At 36.7% G+C, this 17,435-nt stretch overlaps 1 protein-coding gene across 1 annotated transcript in view; it reads left to right on the plus strand.

Moving 5' to 3' along the window:
* The window catches only part of WDR19 (WD repeat domain 19), a 47,004-nt gene that overhangs the window by 183 nt on the left and 29,386 nt on the right, over positions 1 to 17,435 (plus strand). The window contains exons 2-15 of the mRNA XM_010574540.1: positions 85 to 306; positions 1,281 to 1,372; positions 1,458 to 1,523; positions 4,352 to 4,477; positions 7,251 to 7,366; positions 7,931 to 8,046; positions 9,331 to 9,411; positions 11,680 to 11,792; positions 13,073 to 13,246; positions 14,433 to 14,514; positions 15,277 to 15,438; positions 15,542 to 15,656; positions 16,408 to 16,514; positions 16,931 to 17,053. Coding sequence (XP_010572842.1) covers positions 85 to 306; positions 1,281 to 1,372; positions 1,458 to 1,523; positions 4,352 to 4,477; positions 7,251 to 7,366; positions 7,931 to 8,046; positions 9,331 to 9,411; positions 11,680 to 11,792; positions 13,073 to 13,246; positions 14,433 to 14,514; positions 15,277 to 15,438; positions 15,542 to 15,656; positions 16,408 to 16,514; positions 16,931 to 17,053 — 1,695 coding nt within the window. The remainder of the gene's footprint in view (positions 1 to 84; positions 307 to 1,280; positions 1,373 to 1,457; positions 1,524 to 4,351; positions 4,478 to 7,250; positions 7,367 to 7,930; positions 8,047 to 9,330; positions 9,412 to 11,679; positions 11,793 to 13,072; positions 13,247 to 14,432; positions 14,515 to 15,276; positions 15,439 to 15,541; positions 15,657 to 16,407; positions 16,515 to 16,930; positions 17,054 to 17,435) is intronic.

A 17,435-nucleotide genomic window follows, 5' to 3' on the forward strand; every position in this document is an offset into this window, starting at 1 on the left:
GGGAGCGGGGCGCGGCGGGAACCGCCCGCTCGTGCTGGCCTCCAGCGAGCGGGAGCCTGACGCCGCGGACCGGGGCTTCCTCAGGGGAGCCAAGGCCGCTCTCGCCGTCCGCCCTGCCCCTGGCTCCCGGGAACGGGCCGCGGCAGGCTCCGGCTCCGGCAGGGCTGGTTCTTCCCGCGGCAGTTGCCCGTGCCGCCCGAAGCCGTTGCCCCCGTAACGTCTGCCGCCGCCGCCGTGTCGCTGGGCCTGGCGGGGGTGCGAGAAACCCTCCTCGGGCAGCGGTTAAACGATGGGGCCAGCAGGAAAGTTTCCTACTCGAACCCCTTAGGGGCTTTTAAGTTTCTGCGTTACTGTACAGCGAGAGCATGAAGAGCTGGAGCTTGCCTGCGCTCCCATAATGATTTTCTTGATCGTTGGTTTGTTACAGGTTTTATTAAATTTTTTTTCAACATCAAACATGGTTGTGTGATGTTCTTTGTGCTTATGGTATGTGGTGCTCATAATTTTACGCTTTTTGTGAGTAAAATGCAAATTCAGCGTGAAGAATGCCTCAGTTCACATTCACCCAAGAGAAGGGATGGGGGACCTTTGGCAAAGAATTGAGTAAGCCTGCCAGGTGTTTGGTGGGCACCAGATGTTGGTGTTTAGCTGATGGTGTGGGAGGGGAAAAGTCCCGATAGCATGCTGTGAAAGTTGTGGGCTTTATCTTACACCTAAGTTGTAGAAAAATCTTTGTAGGTAGTCCACAAGGAAAAGGAATTTGAGAAACTTTTCCTAGTGGGAAGTCTGAATCTCTTTTTACGGTTGAGTAGCTTTGAGGTCTTGGCCTTCAAGACCCAACAATTCAGAGAGGACAAAATAGTTACATGTCTTTAAAACTGTAGGTGTTAAGCCTTCTGCTTTCTGGTCCCAGATTTTTCCTTGAAAGTTAGAGAACTAAACATTCTCGTCTTTGGACGTGAAGGGGAGAGTCTCATGCAGTTTTTTTTATTCCAGTGCCTCTGTAAGAGAAAAAATAATGGTCATGACAGAGTCACAGTGGTTCTCAATACAGACACCCAGCACTGGAAATTTCAGATTTTTCAGGACAAACCAAAAGACTTTTCTGTGGAATTTTGGTACTTTGGTGCATTAGAATCACCCAGAATTTGTGTTTGAGGGTTGGGTTTTTTTCATCCACAGTACTCATAGTTGTTAACACGTTAGGAAGTTCTTTATTGTTATATGCTTATAACTTTAAGATATGTTATTTCCCACTTTTTTTTTTTTTTGTCTCCCAGCAAGTATTCAGTCTACTAGAAAAAGCTTGGTCTGGTTCACCTGTGCAGTTTGCTTGGCAGAAAACTTTGGGAAATTTCCTTGCTGTAACAGGGTAAGATTACAAATATTTATTGCATTTGTCCATAGAAATCACTGATGAAGAAAGGGAATTATTCTATATGTTGAATCTTTTTTAGAGGTGATCGTGCTGTGAAAATTTTTGATCGTCATGGTCAGAAGAGAAATGAAATCAGCTTACCAGGGTAGGTACTAAGATGGGTTTAAATTATTCTCTTTGTTGTTTTCTTTAAAATCGTTTCTCTTCTGGTCAGGTGCTTATACAATGTGAGAACTTACGTAGGAGGAGATACCATCTCTGATGAACATACCTGGAAAAGAAGACAAACTGTTGAGCATGTATGGGATCTGTGACAGCAAAAGCTGAACTCATAGTAAGCTGTCAAGGATAGTAAAAAAAATATATTCTTCTACCTGAAGCACTCCTTATTAGTAATAAGCTCAATCTACTTCATTAAAATGTTAGAAAAAGCTCTATCATATTAAAAGAGAACATAATGAGGTTTTAGACAATATATCGGTGTCATGCTGATTGTGACCGTATTCTTGCTACTGTCAGTTTTTTAGCAGTTTGTTATCATAGCCTTACTGAGGAAAGATACCCTTTTGGTTTAGTGCTTTTGCTTATGTCGCTGGCATAATGTATGCATTGGCATTTTTACTTTAGATAGAGAGTGTACTTCTGAAGTGAATCTCGCTGTTTTTCTTGCTTATCACAATTTGGTTCACATCAGAGAGTGATGGTGGAGCGTATGAACTGGATTCCTTTCAGGCGAAATTTAAATAGTGGTGTGGAAGATGCAGTCTAACTGCTAAAAGGCAATCAGTCCATAGGAGCAGCCTAGATGTGGCCCAGAGGAAACTTCCCTAGGTGTAAACACTGTGACATCAGGTCATCGTACCATTTTGTTCTATAAATCTACTTTTATTGGGCACCATTACTACCTGATGCAGCAGTAGTTTCATTTGCGTACTCCTCATTTCTTTTTAGTATTTTACCTGCTCTTAGCTTAAGTATTCACGCAAATTCGTGATTTTTTTATTTTATTTCTAACAACCTGATGCATTTTGATTAAGGTAGAGCCCTTAGTCAAGGCAAAACTCCCACTAAGGCTTTAAATCTGAATCCTCTAATCTACAAGTCTGACTTTAATTTCTAGAATGTCACTTACATATCCCTGTATCGTTGGTAGATATGAGCCAAAATCACTTAGCTCCCCATTTTAGAAATACATTTTTTTTGCAGTTCATGGTAGTTGCCACCTTGCACCAAACCAAGAGATGCATTTCTCATTGTCTTTACCAGACTCACTTGTATCTTACTGACCATTGCATCTTGCTGTCTCGTTTCAAAATCCTGTTCTGGTTAGCTGCCATTCATAATGTGGGCTGGCTATGTCAGTGTCTTTCGCTTGGTAGTATCCATGGCCCAGCTCATTCTGTGCTGTGTTTTGCACAATGTATGATAAATGCTCATTCTCTCCAGCAAACTGCCAAAACTGAGGAAAGCTGTGTGGAATCAGTGGTGAACTCTGAGAAAAGCTTTTGTTGGACTGGGGATCCTCTACTGTGGTGGGCTGGTGAGGGTGGTGTGAAGGGGAGTTTGCCTTACTGATGGACACTGATAGTACTACCTTATTAATGCACAGACATGACCCTTTCCTTCAGGGAAACATGTAACATATAAACCAGTTTTAAAATGATGTGTTCTCAGGGCAAGGCAGAGAGGAGAAAAAATTTGTATAACCACCACATATCCTAAAGGCTTGTTGACATAATTAACATCTGCTTGTGGTAGTTTGAATAGTACTGACTTTTTGAGCCCCGCCCCCCCCGGCAAATCATCTACCTAGATTAGGTAGTTCTTTTGAATTCTTATTTCCAACCTTTCGCTGTGATTGAAGAATAAATTCTCTCTAATTATTACTATTAGAATAAAATTCAATTTTTGCGATATACCGTTTAAACAGAAACAAGTGTGCTTATGTGGAGGTTCTCCCCCTCAGGCCAAACTTTGCTTCTTCGTTTGCTGGCTAACTGTTAACCAACTGCAATTGTTAACTGCTAGACCTCTCCTTGTGTAAGAATGGAGTTCAGAATGTCAAATATTCTCTACTGTAATAGTTGATGTTATAAGCATCTTCTTACCATTATGTTGATAGAATTTGTTTTGTTTACTAGTTATCAGTCTGTGTTTTTCCCTATTTTTTTCTTTTTGTCCTTGTTATTCCTGATGTTCTGATTGGCTGTTAATTATTCATGGGCATGTTTTGGGAACAGACCATACTTATTTGCTAGAATAAATTGCTAAGGTTTTAAAAAGAGAGGGGAAACTGGAACTGAAGGCTTACTGAATTAGTTTACAGCAATGTATGTTTCAGTAGGACACATATGAAATTGCTTGCATTAGGAGTTTTCATTTGAGTGGTAATGAGAGTGAAATTTTTCAGAGATACCTTTTTAACCTGAAACTATCAACTTATCTAGAAAGAAAAGAGCAGTGTCAGACAGCATAGGTTCTTAGTCTGCAGTATATGATGCTTTAAATGTGTTGTAAACAGCACTGTTTCCAATTCACTAGAGACCTGTGGGTAAGTCTGCTGTCCTCTTCATTCTGGGAACTATTTGCAAGTAGAGGTTTTTCCCTGTTTCTGCGTAGGTTTCTTGTCCAAGTTCACTATGCTTGTTGAACTATGAGAATAATAATCCCAACACTGAATAGCTTCCTTACAGGAGATTTTCACTGTCTCTTGAAAATCAAGGTGGCAGTGTTTCAAGTACTACAATGTAGGTAGCCGTCTCTTTTTTATGACCTTCCTTTCAGCCTCTGTCATTTCGATGAGATTGGAGTAAGGGTGTGGTTGCTGTAAAAGTACACTTTACACGATCTGTCATGGGTTTGCTTGGGAGGAGAAAGCAAGGACTGGGACTTCAGCTAAATAATTCTGGCTGTTTCTGTACAATTATAAGCGTATTTTCACATTATTAGTGAAAGTTTGTTTTTTTTCTTTAGTAACTGTGTTGCTATGGACTGGGATAAGGATGGAGATACTTTAGCAATAATCACAGACAAATCTAGTGCCATAATTCTGTGGGATGCGAACACAAACAAAACAAGCCAAGTAGACAGTGGCATGAGGTAAGAACACTTTTTTTAAAGCGTGTATTTGAAGGCTTGGACCACTGTGACTTGTTGATGTGGAGGATAATACTGCAAAGATCATCTTATTATTGGAGTCTTCATAGCACATACACTGTTAAACTAACATGCTACAGTTTGTTGCTAAATTCTTTTTGGTAAGATTTGCTGGTTTTGAAGTGTTTGTTGTGGGTGGGAGTTTGGGGGTTGGTAGGGGATTTGTTTCTTTTTTAATTGCCAACAATGCCAAAGTCTCCAGAGAGCTTCTCTTCAATATTTTCACTCTGTGGTAGCAACAAGGATGGGTGAATTTTTTGTGTATCTGCACCAGCTACACTTTCTCCGAAGTACTTCGCACAAGTGAAAAGGAGCTTAAAAGTAAGGGAAGTGATTTAAGTGGTGCTAGGATTTTTTCCCCTTAGATTTATAAAGGGACTAAAATGTTATTCACAAAGCAGACTGGTTTAGGATGGGAGGAGATATCTGAGGTTATCCTACTCTAAGGTTCAAATCCCTACCTTTCTGAATTTGGCCACAGACTTAAAACTCTCCTGAGGCCTACATAACAGTCAGACATTGGGTTCACAAATAAGCTTGGTTTAACAATTAAACTTTTAGCTTCTTTGAATTTATTCTACTAAACTATTGCCCTCTACATAAACATTCTGTCTGTAGAAAAGAGTGTGGAAACAAATCTGACCCATGTTTGTTAGGGCACTCACCTGAGCAGAGAAACAGCTAATTTTGGATACTGCTGCTATTTTATTTACTTGAGTTGAGACAAACACTCCTTCTGATTTAACTCTTCATTTCTAAATTTCCTTTGTGTATGTTTTGGGGGTTTTGGGGGTGTTTTGTTGTTGTGTTTTTTGTTGTTTTTTTTTAAGTAGTAAAAGATACCAAAATGGGAGTGGTTTATCCATTAAATCAAAAAAATTCAGTTCAGCTGGAAGAACTGAGGGGTGGGGGTTATGTTGGTTTCCATAAAGGTGGGTTTTTTCCCTGATTTATGTTGAAAACCCCATGTCTGGAATATGGAAGTATTCCATATTTCGATTAACATGTACACTTGTGCTTTATAAAATTGATTTGGAATATTGGATACTTGATTATGAGATATTTCCATATGTTACAGCCTGGTATCCTATATGTGTACGTTGAAACTGAACTTAAACTGTACTGAAACAATAAATAACTTCTATACAAGTTATTCCACTCCTGAAAGAGTAAAAGAATTGTCACTTTACACAAAATACACAGTGACTTAACCTATACGTGATTTAATGAAGTTATGTTTTGAAGATTGTTGGTAGAATGTTAAGTCACACGTTAGAAAATAGTTTCAAAACAAGTAAATGATTGTACATACAAATGAGAAATTTAAAGTGATTACTTCTTCCTACTGACTAATCAATTATATGTAGCATTGTATAGGCATCTTGTTTAGGTAATTGTGGATTAGTGAGTTATTTCTTAGTCATTACATTTTTGTCATTATTAGTTATTACATATTATCAACAATATGCCTTTTTTAGCACAGATATTATAATGATTATTGTTTATAATCTTCTTTTCTGGTGGAATACATGAACTTTGACGTTAAATTTTTTTTTTAATGTTTTTCCAAGTAGGGGGTTGGGGGTTTTTAATAGGTCAATTTTAAATTATAGCTATTTATGTAATTGAAGCAATTTGTGAAGATGTATATATATGTTATATTGTGTGAAGGAATAGACCATATTGTACCTCCTTTTCATGTGCGAACAAATATTTGGGGGGGAAAGAGTAACTTGCCAGTATGCAAGCAAAAAAGAGCATAGAAGGTACTTATCGGAATGGAGTATGCAGTTATTGCAGTTCCTTCACGATCTTTCTCTCTAATATCTGAGGGAAATTGCTTACTGGAGGCAGTCTCGCTAGAACAGTATATATCAATTTAAGTGCCTAATCCTTCTTGTGTCACAATGTGATTGCTTAAGCAGAATAAGCACTAAGACATATAAAAGCTGTGATAACCATGCTTTTCTGGTATCCTCCTCTTTTTGAAATTAGAAAAGCACAAACAAAACCCTCCAAATATATATTGGAGGTCATTTTATGTGTCAATATCTGAAATCTGTTTCAAATTGCTATTGCATGCTTACAGTAAAATTTAAAAAGATGGGAAAGGCATTGATGGGAATAACTGCACTAATTAGAAAATTCTGATTAAAATTGTTTTGCTTAAGAGGCTTTTCTTTTTTAAATGTGATGTATAATATTTAGCAATGTACCCTTAAATATACACCAAAATAGGCCTCGGTGTATCTGAAACTTCAAGTTAAAATGGTTCTTTCTAACTCACTACATTGACTAGTACTAAACCTATTCACTTGGAGTTGGCTGAATTCATAGGATTATTGAAGGACAAAAAAACAATGCAGAAAGTGACTGGAAAATTTCACATACCTTCATGGTATCTTTGAGTGTTTTTTAAAGCTGCATAATTGTCCAAATTACCCATGATTCCATCAAAGACTGTTGATGTTTGCAGACACATTTCCATTTGTACAGGTCTTATTACATTACCTCACACCTACCTTTATTACTTTTACTATTTCATGCACACTTAAATAATTCTGATACTTGTTGTAGAGAACATTTGCTTAATTTAAAAATTTTGCTTGGTCTGTGTGATTGCATAGAACTTCAAAACAAATATGCAAAATGTTTTTATATGTAAGCACATGAAAAGAATCTCTACGATACAAAGTAAAATTTTTCTTTATTTTAGAGATGCAATGTCTTTCTTATTATGGTCTCGAGCTGGGACTTTACTTGCTGTTGGAACAACAAAGGGAAACTTACTTATATATAACCGTCAGACTTCTCGCAAGATTCCTGTTCTTGGTATGCATTGGTTTGAAACTAAGCTTGCACATGTGAAAGTGGAACTTTGCTAATATACTTAGATTCCTTTTTAGTTCTGTATATGAACATGCAAGTCAAAAACGTCCTCATACTGAACTTGCACTTTGTTTTGTTGCACTTACCAGATTATTTGTGTAGTATAGTAAGTTAAAAATATATATACACACATACCTGGTACTGCCTCATGGGAAACTTGTGTTATCTTTCTTGAAAAGGATTTGTGTGGTTGTTCTTGTTACTTTTTCCTACCTGCTTAGAGTACCTCTGGGCAGAAGGGTTAAGGATATAGCACAGTCCCTAGAAATTTGATGCAAAGAAATGGAAGAACAGGGGCTGTGCAAGTTCCCGTAAGGTCAAAAGACTCCCATCTGGGAGTAGAAGATTATTTTTTTTTTCTAATTACTCTTGAATTTGTAATTGCTCTAATAAGTTGTTTCACATTCTGACAATCTGTGTTTGAGTGGCCAAATAGAGCATATTTCCATCTGAGATTTTTTTTGTGGTTGTGTTCATTTGTGTTGTATAAGTTTGTTTCTTTTTCAGGTAAGCACACTAAGCGGATTACTTGTGGTTGTTGGAGTACTGAAAACCTTCTGGCTCTAGGCGGTGAAGACAAAATGATTACTATAAGCAATCAGGAAGGGGATACTATAAGACAGGTAGTATTTGTAACCCCTATTTGATTTTAAGGCATACATTAATACTACTGGTTCCCAAGAAAGGTGGGACCTATAGGAGCTTATGCCTTTTCAGTCCCGCTGCTTTCCAGGACAAGGAGCCTTTGGGAAACCTCATGTAGGATGAGGGCGTATCTAAACATCTGAGCCTCTGTATTACGCAGTGTGATTTATATTAGAGTCTCTGCAATTCTGCTGTGGTCCTGCCTAAACATGTTTCTCTCATCCTTGATCCTGATCTGTATCTGTTACAAGAGAATCCTATGAGTGCAGTCTTAGGCTGACTTCCCCAGTAGCAGCGCAGGACAGCTCTCACATGACTTTTTTATAAGGTCTTTAGGAACTACTTTTAGTGTTGGTTTTGCTTTAGATTGGTTAAACAAAGATCTCGCCTCTGATGTGCAAGGATTACTCCTAGACTGGACCTCCACTGCATTATTGAGAGGCTGATTCCAGTGTTTCCTCCAGGTACACTCAGATTAGCTAATCAAGCTTTCTGTTTGTTTACATGCATCACAGTCCTTCTGAGCAATGTCAGTTGCTGCATAATACACAAATGAATATAATTAACTTTTTTAACTTTAATGAACAGTGTTTCACTCAAGATTTTCAAAAAACCAAATCTTTCATAGTTCATTTTATATGCTTCCATCTGTGTGTCTGAAGATCACAACTGGAGAATAATACCCTAATAAATTTGTTAGGGTACGTTTGTGCTTTAAACTAGCTGGCTTAGGTAGTAAAAGCAGTGTAGCTGAGACAACAGAGACCTAAGCAAGGCTTGCTTATGAGGTTTTATAACCTCATATTGACTACAAAAGCAACTAGATTGCTATCACTGCCTAAACCAGATCAGGTATGTCCCTATCAAAATGCATTGTTAGATATTTAACTTGTATGCCTTATTCTTGGTCTTCCTTCTTTGAATTTGCATTGGAGTGACCATGTTTGTGCTGCTTCATTTAGCACTGTCTGTATAATATCGTCTTGCAAGTCTTCTTCCTCATCTGGATCTTTCCTTCTCTATTTGGATTTGTATTTCTGTTTCCTAGATATTTTTTGAGTATATTCCGTGATAACATGTCATTATGATCCAAACTGAGGTCATGTTTTCCCCAATTTTTTTCTTAGTTTTGGTATTAAATGCAGTAACAACTCTGTCTATCCTTAACACTAAAATGTACAGGGCAGGAATAATGCAATTATTTCTCATCAGTATTTGCTGCATTAACTGTTGATTTCTCAATCTGAACTTCTTTCTTGCAGACCTCAGTGAGCTCAGATCCCAGTGATATGCAGTTCTCAGTTATGAAGACTGATGAAAGAATATCAACCAGGGAAAGCACAGTAAGAAGTCAATACAAAATACTGCAAAAAGTGTTAATCTGATGTTTCAGGGTTTCTGCTGGCAACCAGTATGGGCCAGGAAGCAATTTGTTCTTCCTTAACTTAAAATTTGGTGTTGAAGATTTTTTTTTTTTTCTTTTCCAAAACTTTCCTTTAAAGTAAAGCCATACCCCTTTATTGGTTAAGGATGTGTTCATGAAAAGCACAGTGGTTAGCGATATTACAGATAACAGAGCAGTTTTGCAGTGGCAGTTATCATAATAGATGGAGACATTTGCAGGGACTTAAAGAAATACATACAATATAAATATAGAACAGTATATTCAGTGTGGCAGATGGAACTGGAGCAGGATTGTCAAAATTGCAGAGGTGCTGCCTTTCAGAAGACAGATTTTCAGCTGTCATTTTTGGGAACAGATCACTGTGCTCTCAGTTTTCATCTTAGGCAAACCTGAGCATCTATGAAACTAAAAGCCCTGGTGTCAGCCTTCTTGTGTGAGCATTATCCTGTGTCTGTCTAAATGGCTACGGTTTCATTGTCTTCATCTTTCTTGATAGAATTGAAGTCCATCAGATCAGTCAATGGTGAAGTACAGAAAAATGGGGTAATGATAACTATTAGCAGAGCATATTATTAAATGATCAGCAATGAAATACCAAGACAAGATATAGAAAATCCATGAATAGTAAGGTGGTACTGTGTTAGAATTTGTCCAGTTCTATACCCTTATACAACATAATTAAATTCTCACAGATTTAATCTATGGAGTACAGGTGTCAAGAAAGACTTTTTCTCCATGTTTACATTGACAACGACCTGTAAGAGTTTTTTGCCTCTCTGCATGGAGTGAAATGGTTTCTGCTTCCTAGGAAAATTTAATTAACAGATATTTTGAAAATGCAGGAACTGAGGACTTCAGCCTCAATTGTTCTGTTGCTTCCTGGGTCATGCAATAGCCTAGGCTTTGCAGGTTTTTGTTACAGCTCTCAAGTTTGCTGTAAAATGTTAGGGAACATTCTGTAACTCTGTAGTTCTTGTTTGTGCTTAGATGGTCTGTCAGCAGCTCTAAACCACATAGCATTTATTGTCTACATGCCTGTTGTTGTCCAGGAGGCTTGGCTTTATAACAATCACTTCTAGGCTGTTAGTTGTGACATCAGAAAAAAACACCCTACAAGTTGGATCAAAATAAGTAGTACTAGAGTAAACCTCTTGCTCTGCAACATAAAATAATTCCTGTAATTTCTTAGAAGAGTTTAAGAAATAGTGTTTGTTAAATACTTCATCATTAAGCTGCAATGGAATTATAAGCAAACTGTTTTAAAAGGCAGAAAACATACTTTTTATATTTGGGGTAACTTTAGGAATTATACGTCAGAATTGGAGTTTGTAATTCTGGATTAATGGATGTTTAGGTCAACATATGCCTTTTTTTCTCAGTTTGAAAATACTAGCTTTGTATTTCATTCTTCCAGCTCTTATTTTAGGAGTAAACCATTGTCTCCTTTTTAGACAAGGAGAGCTGGAACAGAAGATCATGTAAAGTAAATTTGGAAATAGCCCTTCAAAGTACCTTTGTCAAAGAATAAGGTGAAATAAGCTGCTCCTTGCTATTTCTAAAATGAGAGTTTTACTCTTGCCTGACAATAACGCACACTCTAGTAACAAAAATAATCTTTAAAAAAACAACCAAAGTTCAACTTGTCTTCCACTGTGAAGTCCAGCGTCTCTATGGGATTCATCAAATAAAATGCACTCACCTAGACTGATATCAAACTATAAATATTGCATGTCTATTACACACTGAACATGCTGTTTCTTCTGGAATTGTCTTTCTGTCTTTGAAGTCTCAGCAAGTTACTTGAGATAGCAGTGTTGTGCTAGGCTTCAACCTCCCACATAAAAATTCAGTGGATCAAACAACACAACGTACTTCCAAGTGAGAGTAGTCCAACAGGATAACCCCCTGTGACCTGTTGCCTTTTCCTCTGAGGAAGTGGAGCTGACTTAATGCTTCTGTAGGGAACAAGTTTTGAATTTGAGATGTGTGTTCTGCAGGGCTTGCATTTAGATCTGTGAATCACTGGCTTACAAGGGGAATATCCTGAAAATCTCTTCCACTGTTAATAAAGATTCAGAATTCAGATCCATGGGATTCTCAAGGATTATCGAAAGTCCTAAATCTCATCTTTTACTGAAGATGTAGGGCCTTGTTTTAAAGTGATGCCATTCTTACCAAGTTAATTCTTCTTTTCATTCATTGGCAGGTAAGTGTAGTGGTCGGCAAGAAGACTCTCTTTCTTTTTAATTTGAATGATCCTGATAACCCGATTGATCTGAAATTTCAGCAGCCTTATGGCAGTATTGTAACCTACAGATGGTGAGCAGAACTTTCTTAATGAAACATACTAGTATTAACAAGCTGAAGATTTTCCCAGTTGTTTTGATTAATGCTGGAAATGAAATCATATATCCCTTGCTTACACTGGATTTTTCTTGGAAGTATTGTAGCCTTTTTAATAATTCCTTTCCAAGCACAAAGAAGTCTACATTTTGTAATCATTTTACTCGACAATTCAATGGCTATAAAAGCAAAATTTTCAAATATAATCACTGTTGGTATGCTCAGCTTTAGAACACTAATACTGTTGCTGTCCTGACAGTAGATTAAACTGAGGGGTTTATAGGTTGTTTTCTGTTTGGATGAGTAACTGATGAAAGAGCTAGGGGTGGAGTTGTATACTTCAGCTAGTTCGTTGGTTTACAAAGTTGTGCAAAGTTCTTGTAGCCTCCCTGCTATGCAGTCCAATTGGTGATGCTCCTTTAAAGAAATCCCAAGCTAGAAGTTTCAACTCTGTACCCAAAAAGTAGCTGTACTGTTTCTATGTCTTTGGATTATGACACCATGTCTTTTAATGCCTGTTCAATCAAAGTAGAATTGATGTTTATCCCTTTAGACTACAACTGTCTAAGAAAACCTGTAGCTATATGATTCTTAATTTATGGCTACATGTCTAACATGCATACCTGGGCTGTTTCCCTTGCAATGATTTCTTTGCAGCTAAGCTGACGAGATATTGTTTGAATTCATCCTTACACTATTTCTGCCTTAACCTCATTATTTCTACTTGACACTATGAAAAGTAAACAGACTATCTATTCAAAAACACAGATTGTAGCTTTGGTACTTCCACTGTGTTTGCAGTAGTATGCCTTAAGGGCACAGCGACTGGCATTATTATTTTTAGCATAGCTTCGATGGGACCAAGTCAGCCAGAACCTTGAAATGGAAGTTTCAATCTTCTGGCATGCTTATTCCAATAAAGATACCAGAGGTCTTTCTCCTGGCATCACTGACTGCCATGTGTGCAGCTTGCTGAAAGTAAAGTGGCATTATAGGATGTAGAAAAGAGGATAAAGATGACTTATAAATGAACTCTGGGCACAAACATGGTTTTGTTCTTTAAGAATCTTTGGTTGTTTTTCACTTAATCTATTTTATACTATATTGTTCTATATTATATATATAAATTCCCATAATTTGATTATTTTTCCTGTTAAAGGGAGGCATTCACAATTGCCCCAGTAGTCTGAAAGAAAATGCATTTTGCATATTGCATAAATAGATCTCTTTTCTTAATTGTTGTTTTTTTGTAACAGGTATGGTGATGGCTACATTATGATTGGTTTCTCACGAGGGTGTTTTGTAGTCATTTCTACACACATTCGTGAGATAGGTCAAGAAATCTTTCAAGCTCATAATCATAAGGATAATCTAAGCAGCATTGCTATATCACAGTCATTAAACAAAGCTGCATCATGTGGAGACAATTGGTAAGTGGTAGTTTTATACATAAAGAATGGAATTCGTCTCACATAACTGTAGCTGTTAGGCATCAAAGCTAGGCTCCCTAAGGCTTCAAGGCTCCCTAAGAAGTCAGTGCAGAGAAAGTGAGGTTAATTGTTCTGTGGAACTGCCTCTCTACCTAAAGTTTGGAGAAGCTAATTTTTACCAAAATATCTGCAATTGTAATTAACTTTATTGTAGTTCATTGTAAACAAAAAAAAATTAATTAAACTTTAATATAGATTATTCCTTTTGATTCTTTCTTTTTCTATGTTACTCAGCTACAAAAATGTCCAGATTTCTTTCCTATGATTTATTGAACAATTCATTTAAAGCTGTACTGAGTATGCTGATAGCCTGATCTCCTCCTCCCTGGTGTTTGGTCTTACCTGCAATCTAGACAAAATTATAAATGTGCAAGCAATTAAGGAAACTTATAGTTAAAGAGACCGGAGTTTTTTTCCAAAATACGTTGTGCATATGATAGAATATCACCTTTAGCTCCTTGTCTGCTACTCCCTGATTCTGTGATATCTGAATTCTTCATTGAAAAAGGAGCTGAGTGATGGTAGGAGTCAGACCATTCTGTCTGTCCTCACTTCTGTGTATGACCTTAACAGACTGCTGATTTATGACACTTGCACATCAAGAGTGGTATAAGTATGAGCAAAACATGGTGAAACTTCAAGCACTTCAGCTATTGTACAATAAGTATTATTTCTTGAAGGGGTTCTTTAGCATATATTGAGTAACATGACAGCATAAGTAAACTCTGTCCCTTTTTATGTGAAGCAGGATTGAAAGCTAGTTTTTTGCATCTGTGCATTCAAGCGGTGTTTGTCCGTCAGGAATGTGTTTTTAACCTAATCTGTATTGTACCAGGTCAAAAGGGAATAACAGTGTGTGTTTCCCACCTCTGAGTTCTTTCAAATTGGATTTGTGCCTTTTCCTCAAATTTCCGTTCTCTGAGCAAATCTTTTTGTACAGTGATAGTGATATACCATTTAGAGTGTTGGATAACAATGAGTGTGTGTTGCTCTTTAGGAAAAGGAAGGCATTTTGCATTTGGAGTCTATTTTTTCTCCATTAGGCTGTCTTGATTGGGTTGGGGTTTTCCACTTTATGATGACTGAGATTTATATTAGTGAGAATGACTGTTTATTTTTGTTTTAGCATTAAAATCCATGATCTGTCAGACCTGAGAGAAATGTATGCCATAATAAACTTGGATGATGAAAACAAAGGTATGTTAACAGTCTCCGTGAGGATAGAAATTTTTACATATTAAGTAAAACAGAATTTTGATGGTGACTCCGTTTACATGAGTGAAAGTACTGTTGTTGGAAAAACTGTGTAAATGTAGAATTTATCACAAATTCCTTCTTTCCCAACTTGTATTTATTAGGGGATCCATAGCAAAATGGGAACATATTTTATTTTGTCTGTTCAAAGTATAGAGAAGTACAGCTCTCAGAATATTCAATCAGTTAGTGTTTTGGGTTTTTGAGTCTGTAATACAGTATATTCAGATTACTAAAATAATATACTTAACTGGTTTCTGCTTTTTCCCATGTTTTTTTCTGGTGGGTTTTTTTGTGCTTTTCAGCATCTCTTGTACTGACATACGATACTTAATCTTTTCTCATCCTGATATATAGGATTTGTACCTGTGGCTTCCAGAACATTGTTACAAGACTATGTTCTTGGGTAATGAGTTACCAGCATTATCTTCTTTTGTAATGTCTGTAAATACTTCAGTTATTATCAAGTCTTCACTCTTAGGAAAATGGTAAATTAGTAAATTATAGGTTTGGTTTGAGTGATGCTGGTTAATCTTGAATTATATTAATTGGTTATGTTTGAGTACATTAGTACATATATTCCTAGGTATGAATTCCTACCATTTTCACATTTTAAAGCAAAATAGTTGTTTCTTGGTTTCAGTAGTTAAAGAAAGGATTTTTTTTGTTTGTTTGGTTTTTTGCAAAAACTTGTGAATGTTTTAGGTGTAGATCAGCTGGCTTGGACAGATGATGGACAGTTGTTGGCAGTATCTACACGAAGAGGATCCCTCCATGTTTTCTTGACAAAGCTTCCAATCCTTGGACATGCTTGCAGTACGCGGATTGCATACCTCACTTCTCTTCTTGAAGTTACTATAGCCAATCATGTGGAGAGAGTATGATAACCTCTTCCTTTTAAACTTCATTTAGATATAACTAAAGTAAGTATTAGTAGTGGATGAAAATGGTTTTGGTTTATTTTGTTTTGTTTTCTTACAGGAGCTACCAGTCACAGTCTCTGTTGAAGTAGAGCCCAGTTTTGTTGCTATTGGTGTTTATCATTTGGCTGTAGGAATGAACAATCGGGCTTGGTTTTATGCACTTGGAGAGAATAGTAAGCATAAATTTAGTTCTCTTAAAACTACTGCATCATTGTGTCTTTATTAATTCGGTATTGTGTTTAGCAGTTCTGGACTTTCCACATTGTACAATAACAACTTGAATTGCTGTATGGTCCTGTTAAGACCAGATAATGATCTTCACAAACTGAAGCAGTTATGACAAAGCATTGTAAATAATAGAAGTAAAACTTCACATTCAAGGGATTGGTAATGAAATGTAGAACATTTTTTTTTTTTTTTTTTTTTTTTTTTTTTTTTTTCAGATCGTGTTGTTAACCAATGAAGGACTTCTAGGCTTTTGAGACATTATTTGACGGTGTCTTTAAATACTAAGTTTGGCAAAGTACCTAGGGATTGTATGATCAGAGGGTTTAAATTCTCAGTTTGGTAGATGTTCATATTGTTTGCATGGGGTAAGGTAAAAACTGGTTATGCTATGTCCAAATTTTAGACAGTGGATTTAAAGCTTTCATGTCTCTCTAAGCATCACCTTTTTTGACTAATAATAAATTAATCAAAACTGTAAGAACACTAGTCAGAGTTGCATAGAAAAACAGTTTCTCTTGTACTTTCTACTCAGTTCTCTGCTAAGAAGAAAGTCTCTGTACATGTGACTTGTCCCCTCTGCTTAGTTGTGAGTTTTTCACATCTGGTTACTCAGCTGCAAATTTAGATGATGATGAGTGAAGACCTATACAAAAATCAAAATATTTTTAGCTTTTCTTTTCTGTTTGAATTCTTTAGATGTAAAAAAGCTTAAAGATGTGGAGTACCTCGGGACAGTAGCAAGTATGCACCTTAATTCTGATTATGCCGCTGCCCTCTTTGAGGGTAAAGTCCAGTTGCATATGGTAAGAGCTCTGGCAATTTGGAGTGCTGAACTAATGAGTTGATCTGAGCTGAACAAGTTAATGTAATTTTAAAAATGAGAGAAAATTGAGTGATCTTCAGTTAATGGAGATAAAAACTAAAAATCTTTTAGAATTTTTTTGCTGGCTAATTAAAACATAAAGCTGAGTTCCTGTAGACTTTAGAAACATAACCTAGTTTAGAACAGGTGAAGAAAAAGTGTTTTCTTCTGAACTATTTAACAAGTTTTAGTTTAGAAGTCTCTGTGGGAATTTGACAGAAGCAGATGCTGGGTTTTTAAAGGATGCACCTGCAAGTTTGTTTTCATCTCATTTCCTTACAGTTTGATACAGGCAAAACTTTGATACCTCATTGTTAACGGTGGAGTTTTTCAGTTCATTCTATTCTTTATATTTAGATAGAAAGTGAAGGTTTGGATGCTCAGGAAGAACGAGAAACTCGACTCTTCCCAGCAGATGATGATAAATACCGAATTTTGTGCCATGCTTTAACTAGTGACTTCCTCATATATGGTACAGATGTGAGTATTACTTCTGTTTTTAAAGATTCTTTTAGATGGAATGTGTTTCTATCTGTATTATTAATCATACTTTTAGCAAAAAAAATTGTGCTTCTGAGAAGTTTACAGTGGATTATTTTCTATGCAAGGATTTTATGCAAATACAGTCAAAATTGCATCCAACTTCCTTTACTGTTGCATTTATATGAGATGCAGAGAATTTTTTTTTAGGTGTTTCAACAAAGATGGGAATTAGGAGGGCACTGAAGAAGGATGTGAACATGCTTATGGATTTTTTTCCAGAGATTTTCCTATGCATGAGGGGGAGTTTATTTTACTATTTTCTGGCACTGGGAATACAGGGCACATTTGGCATTGTAGTATTGTGCTCTTTGTGATGCAG

This window comes from Haliaeetus leucocephalus, unplaced genomic scaffold (genome assembly GCF_000737465.1).
Source record: "Haliaeetus leucocephalus isolate CR32 unplaced genomic scaffold, Haliaeetus_leucocephalus-4.0 Scaffold439, whole genome shotgun sequence".
In the NCBI taxonomy this organism is placed as follows: domain Eukaryota; kingdom Metazoa; phylum Chordata; class Aves; order Accipitriformes; family Accipitridae; genus Haliaeetus; species Haliaeetus leucocephalus.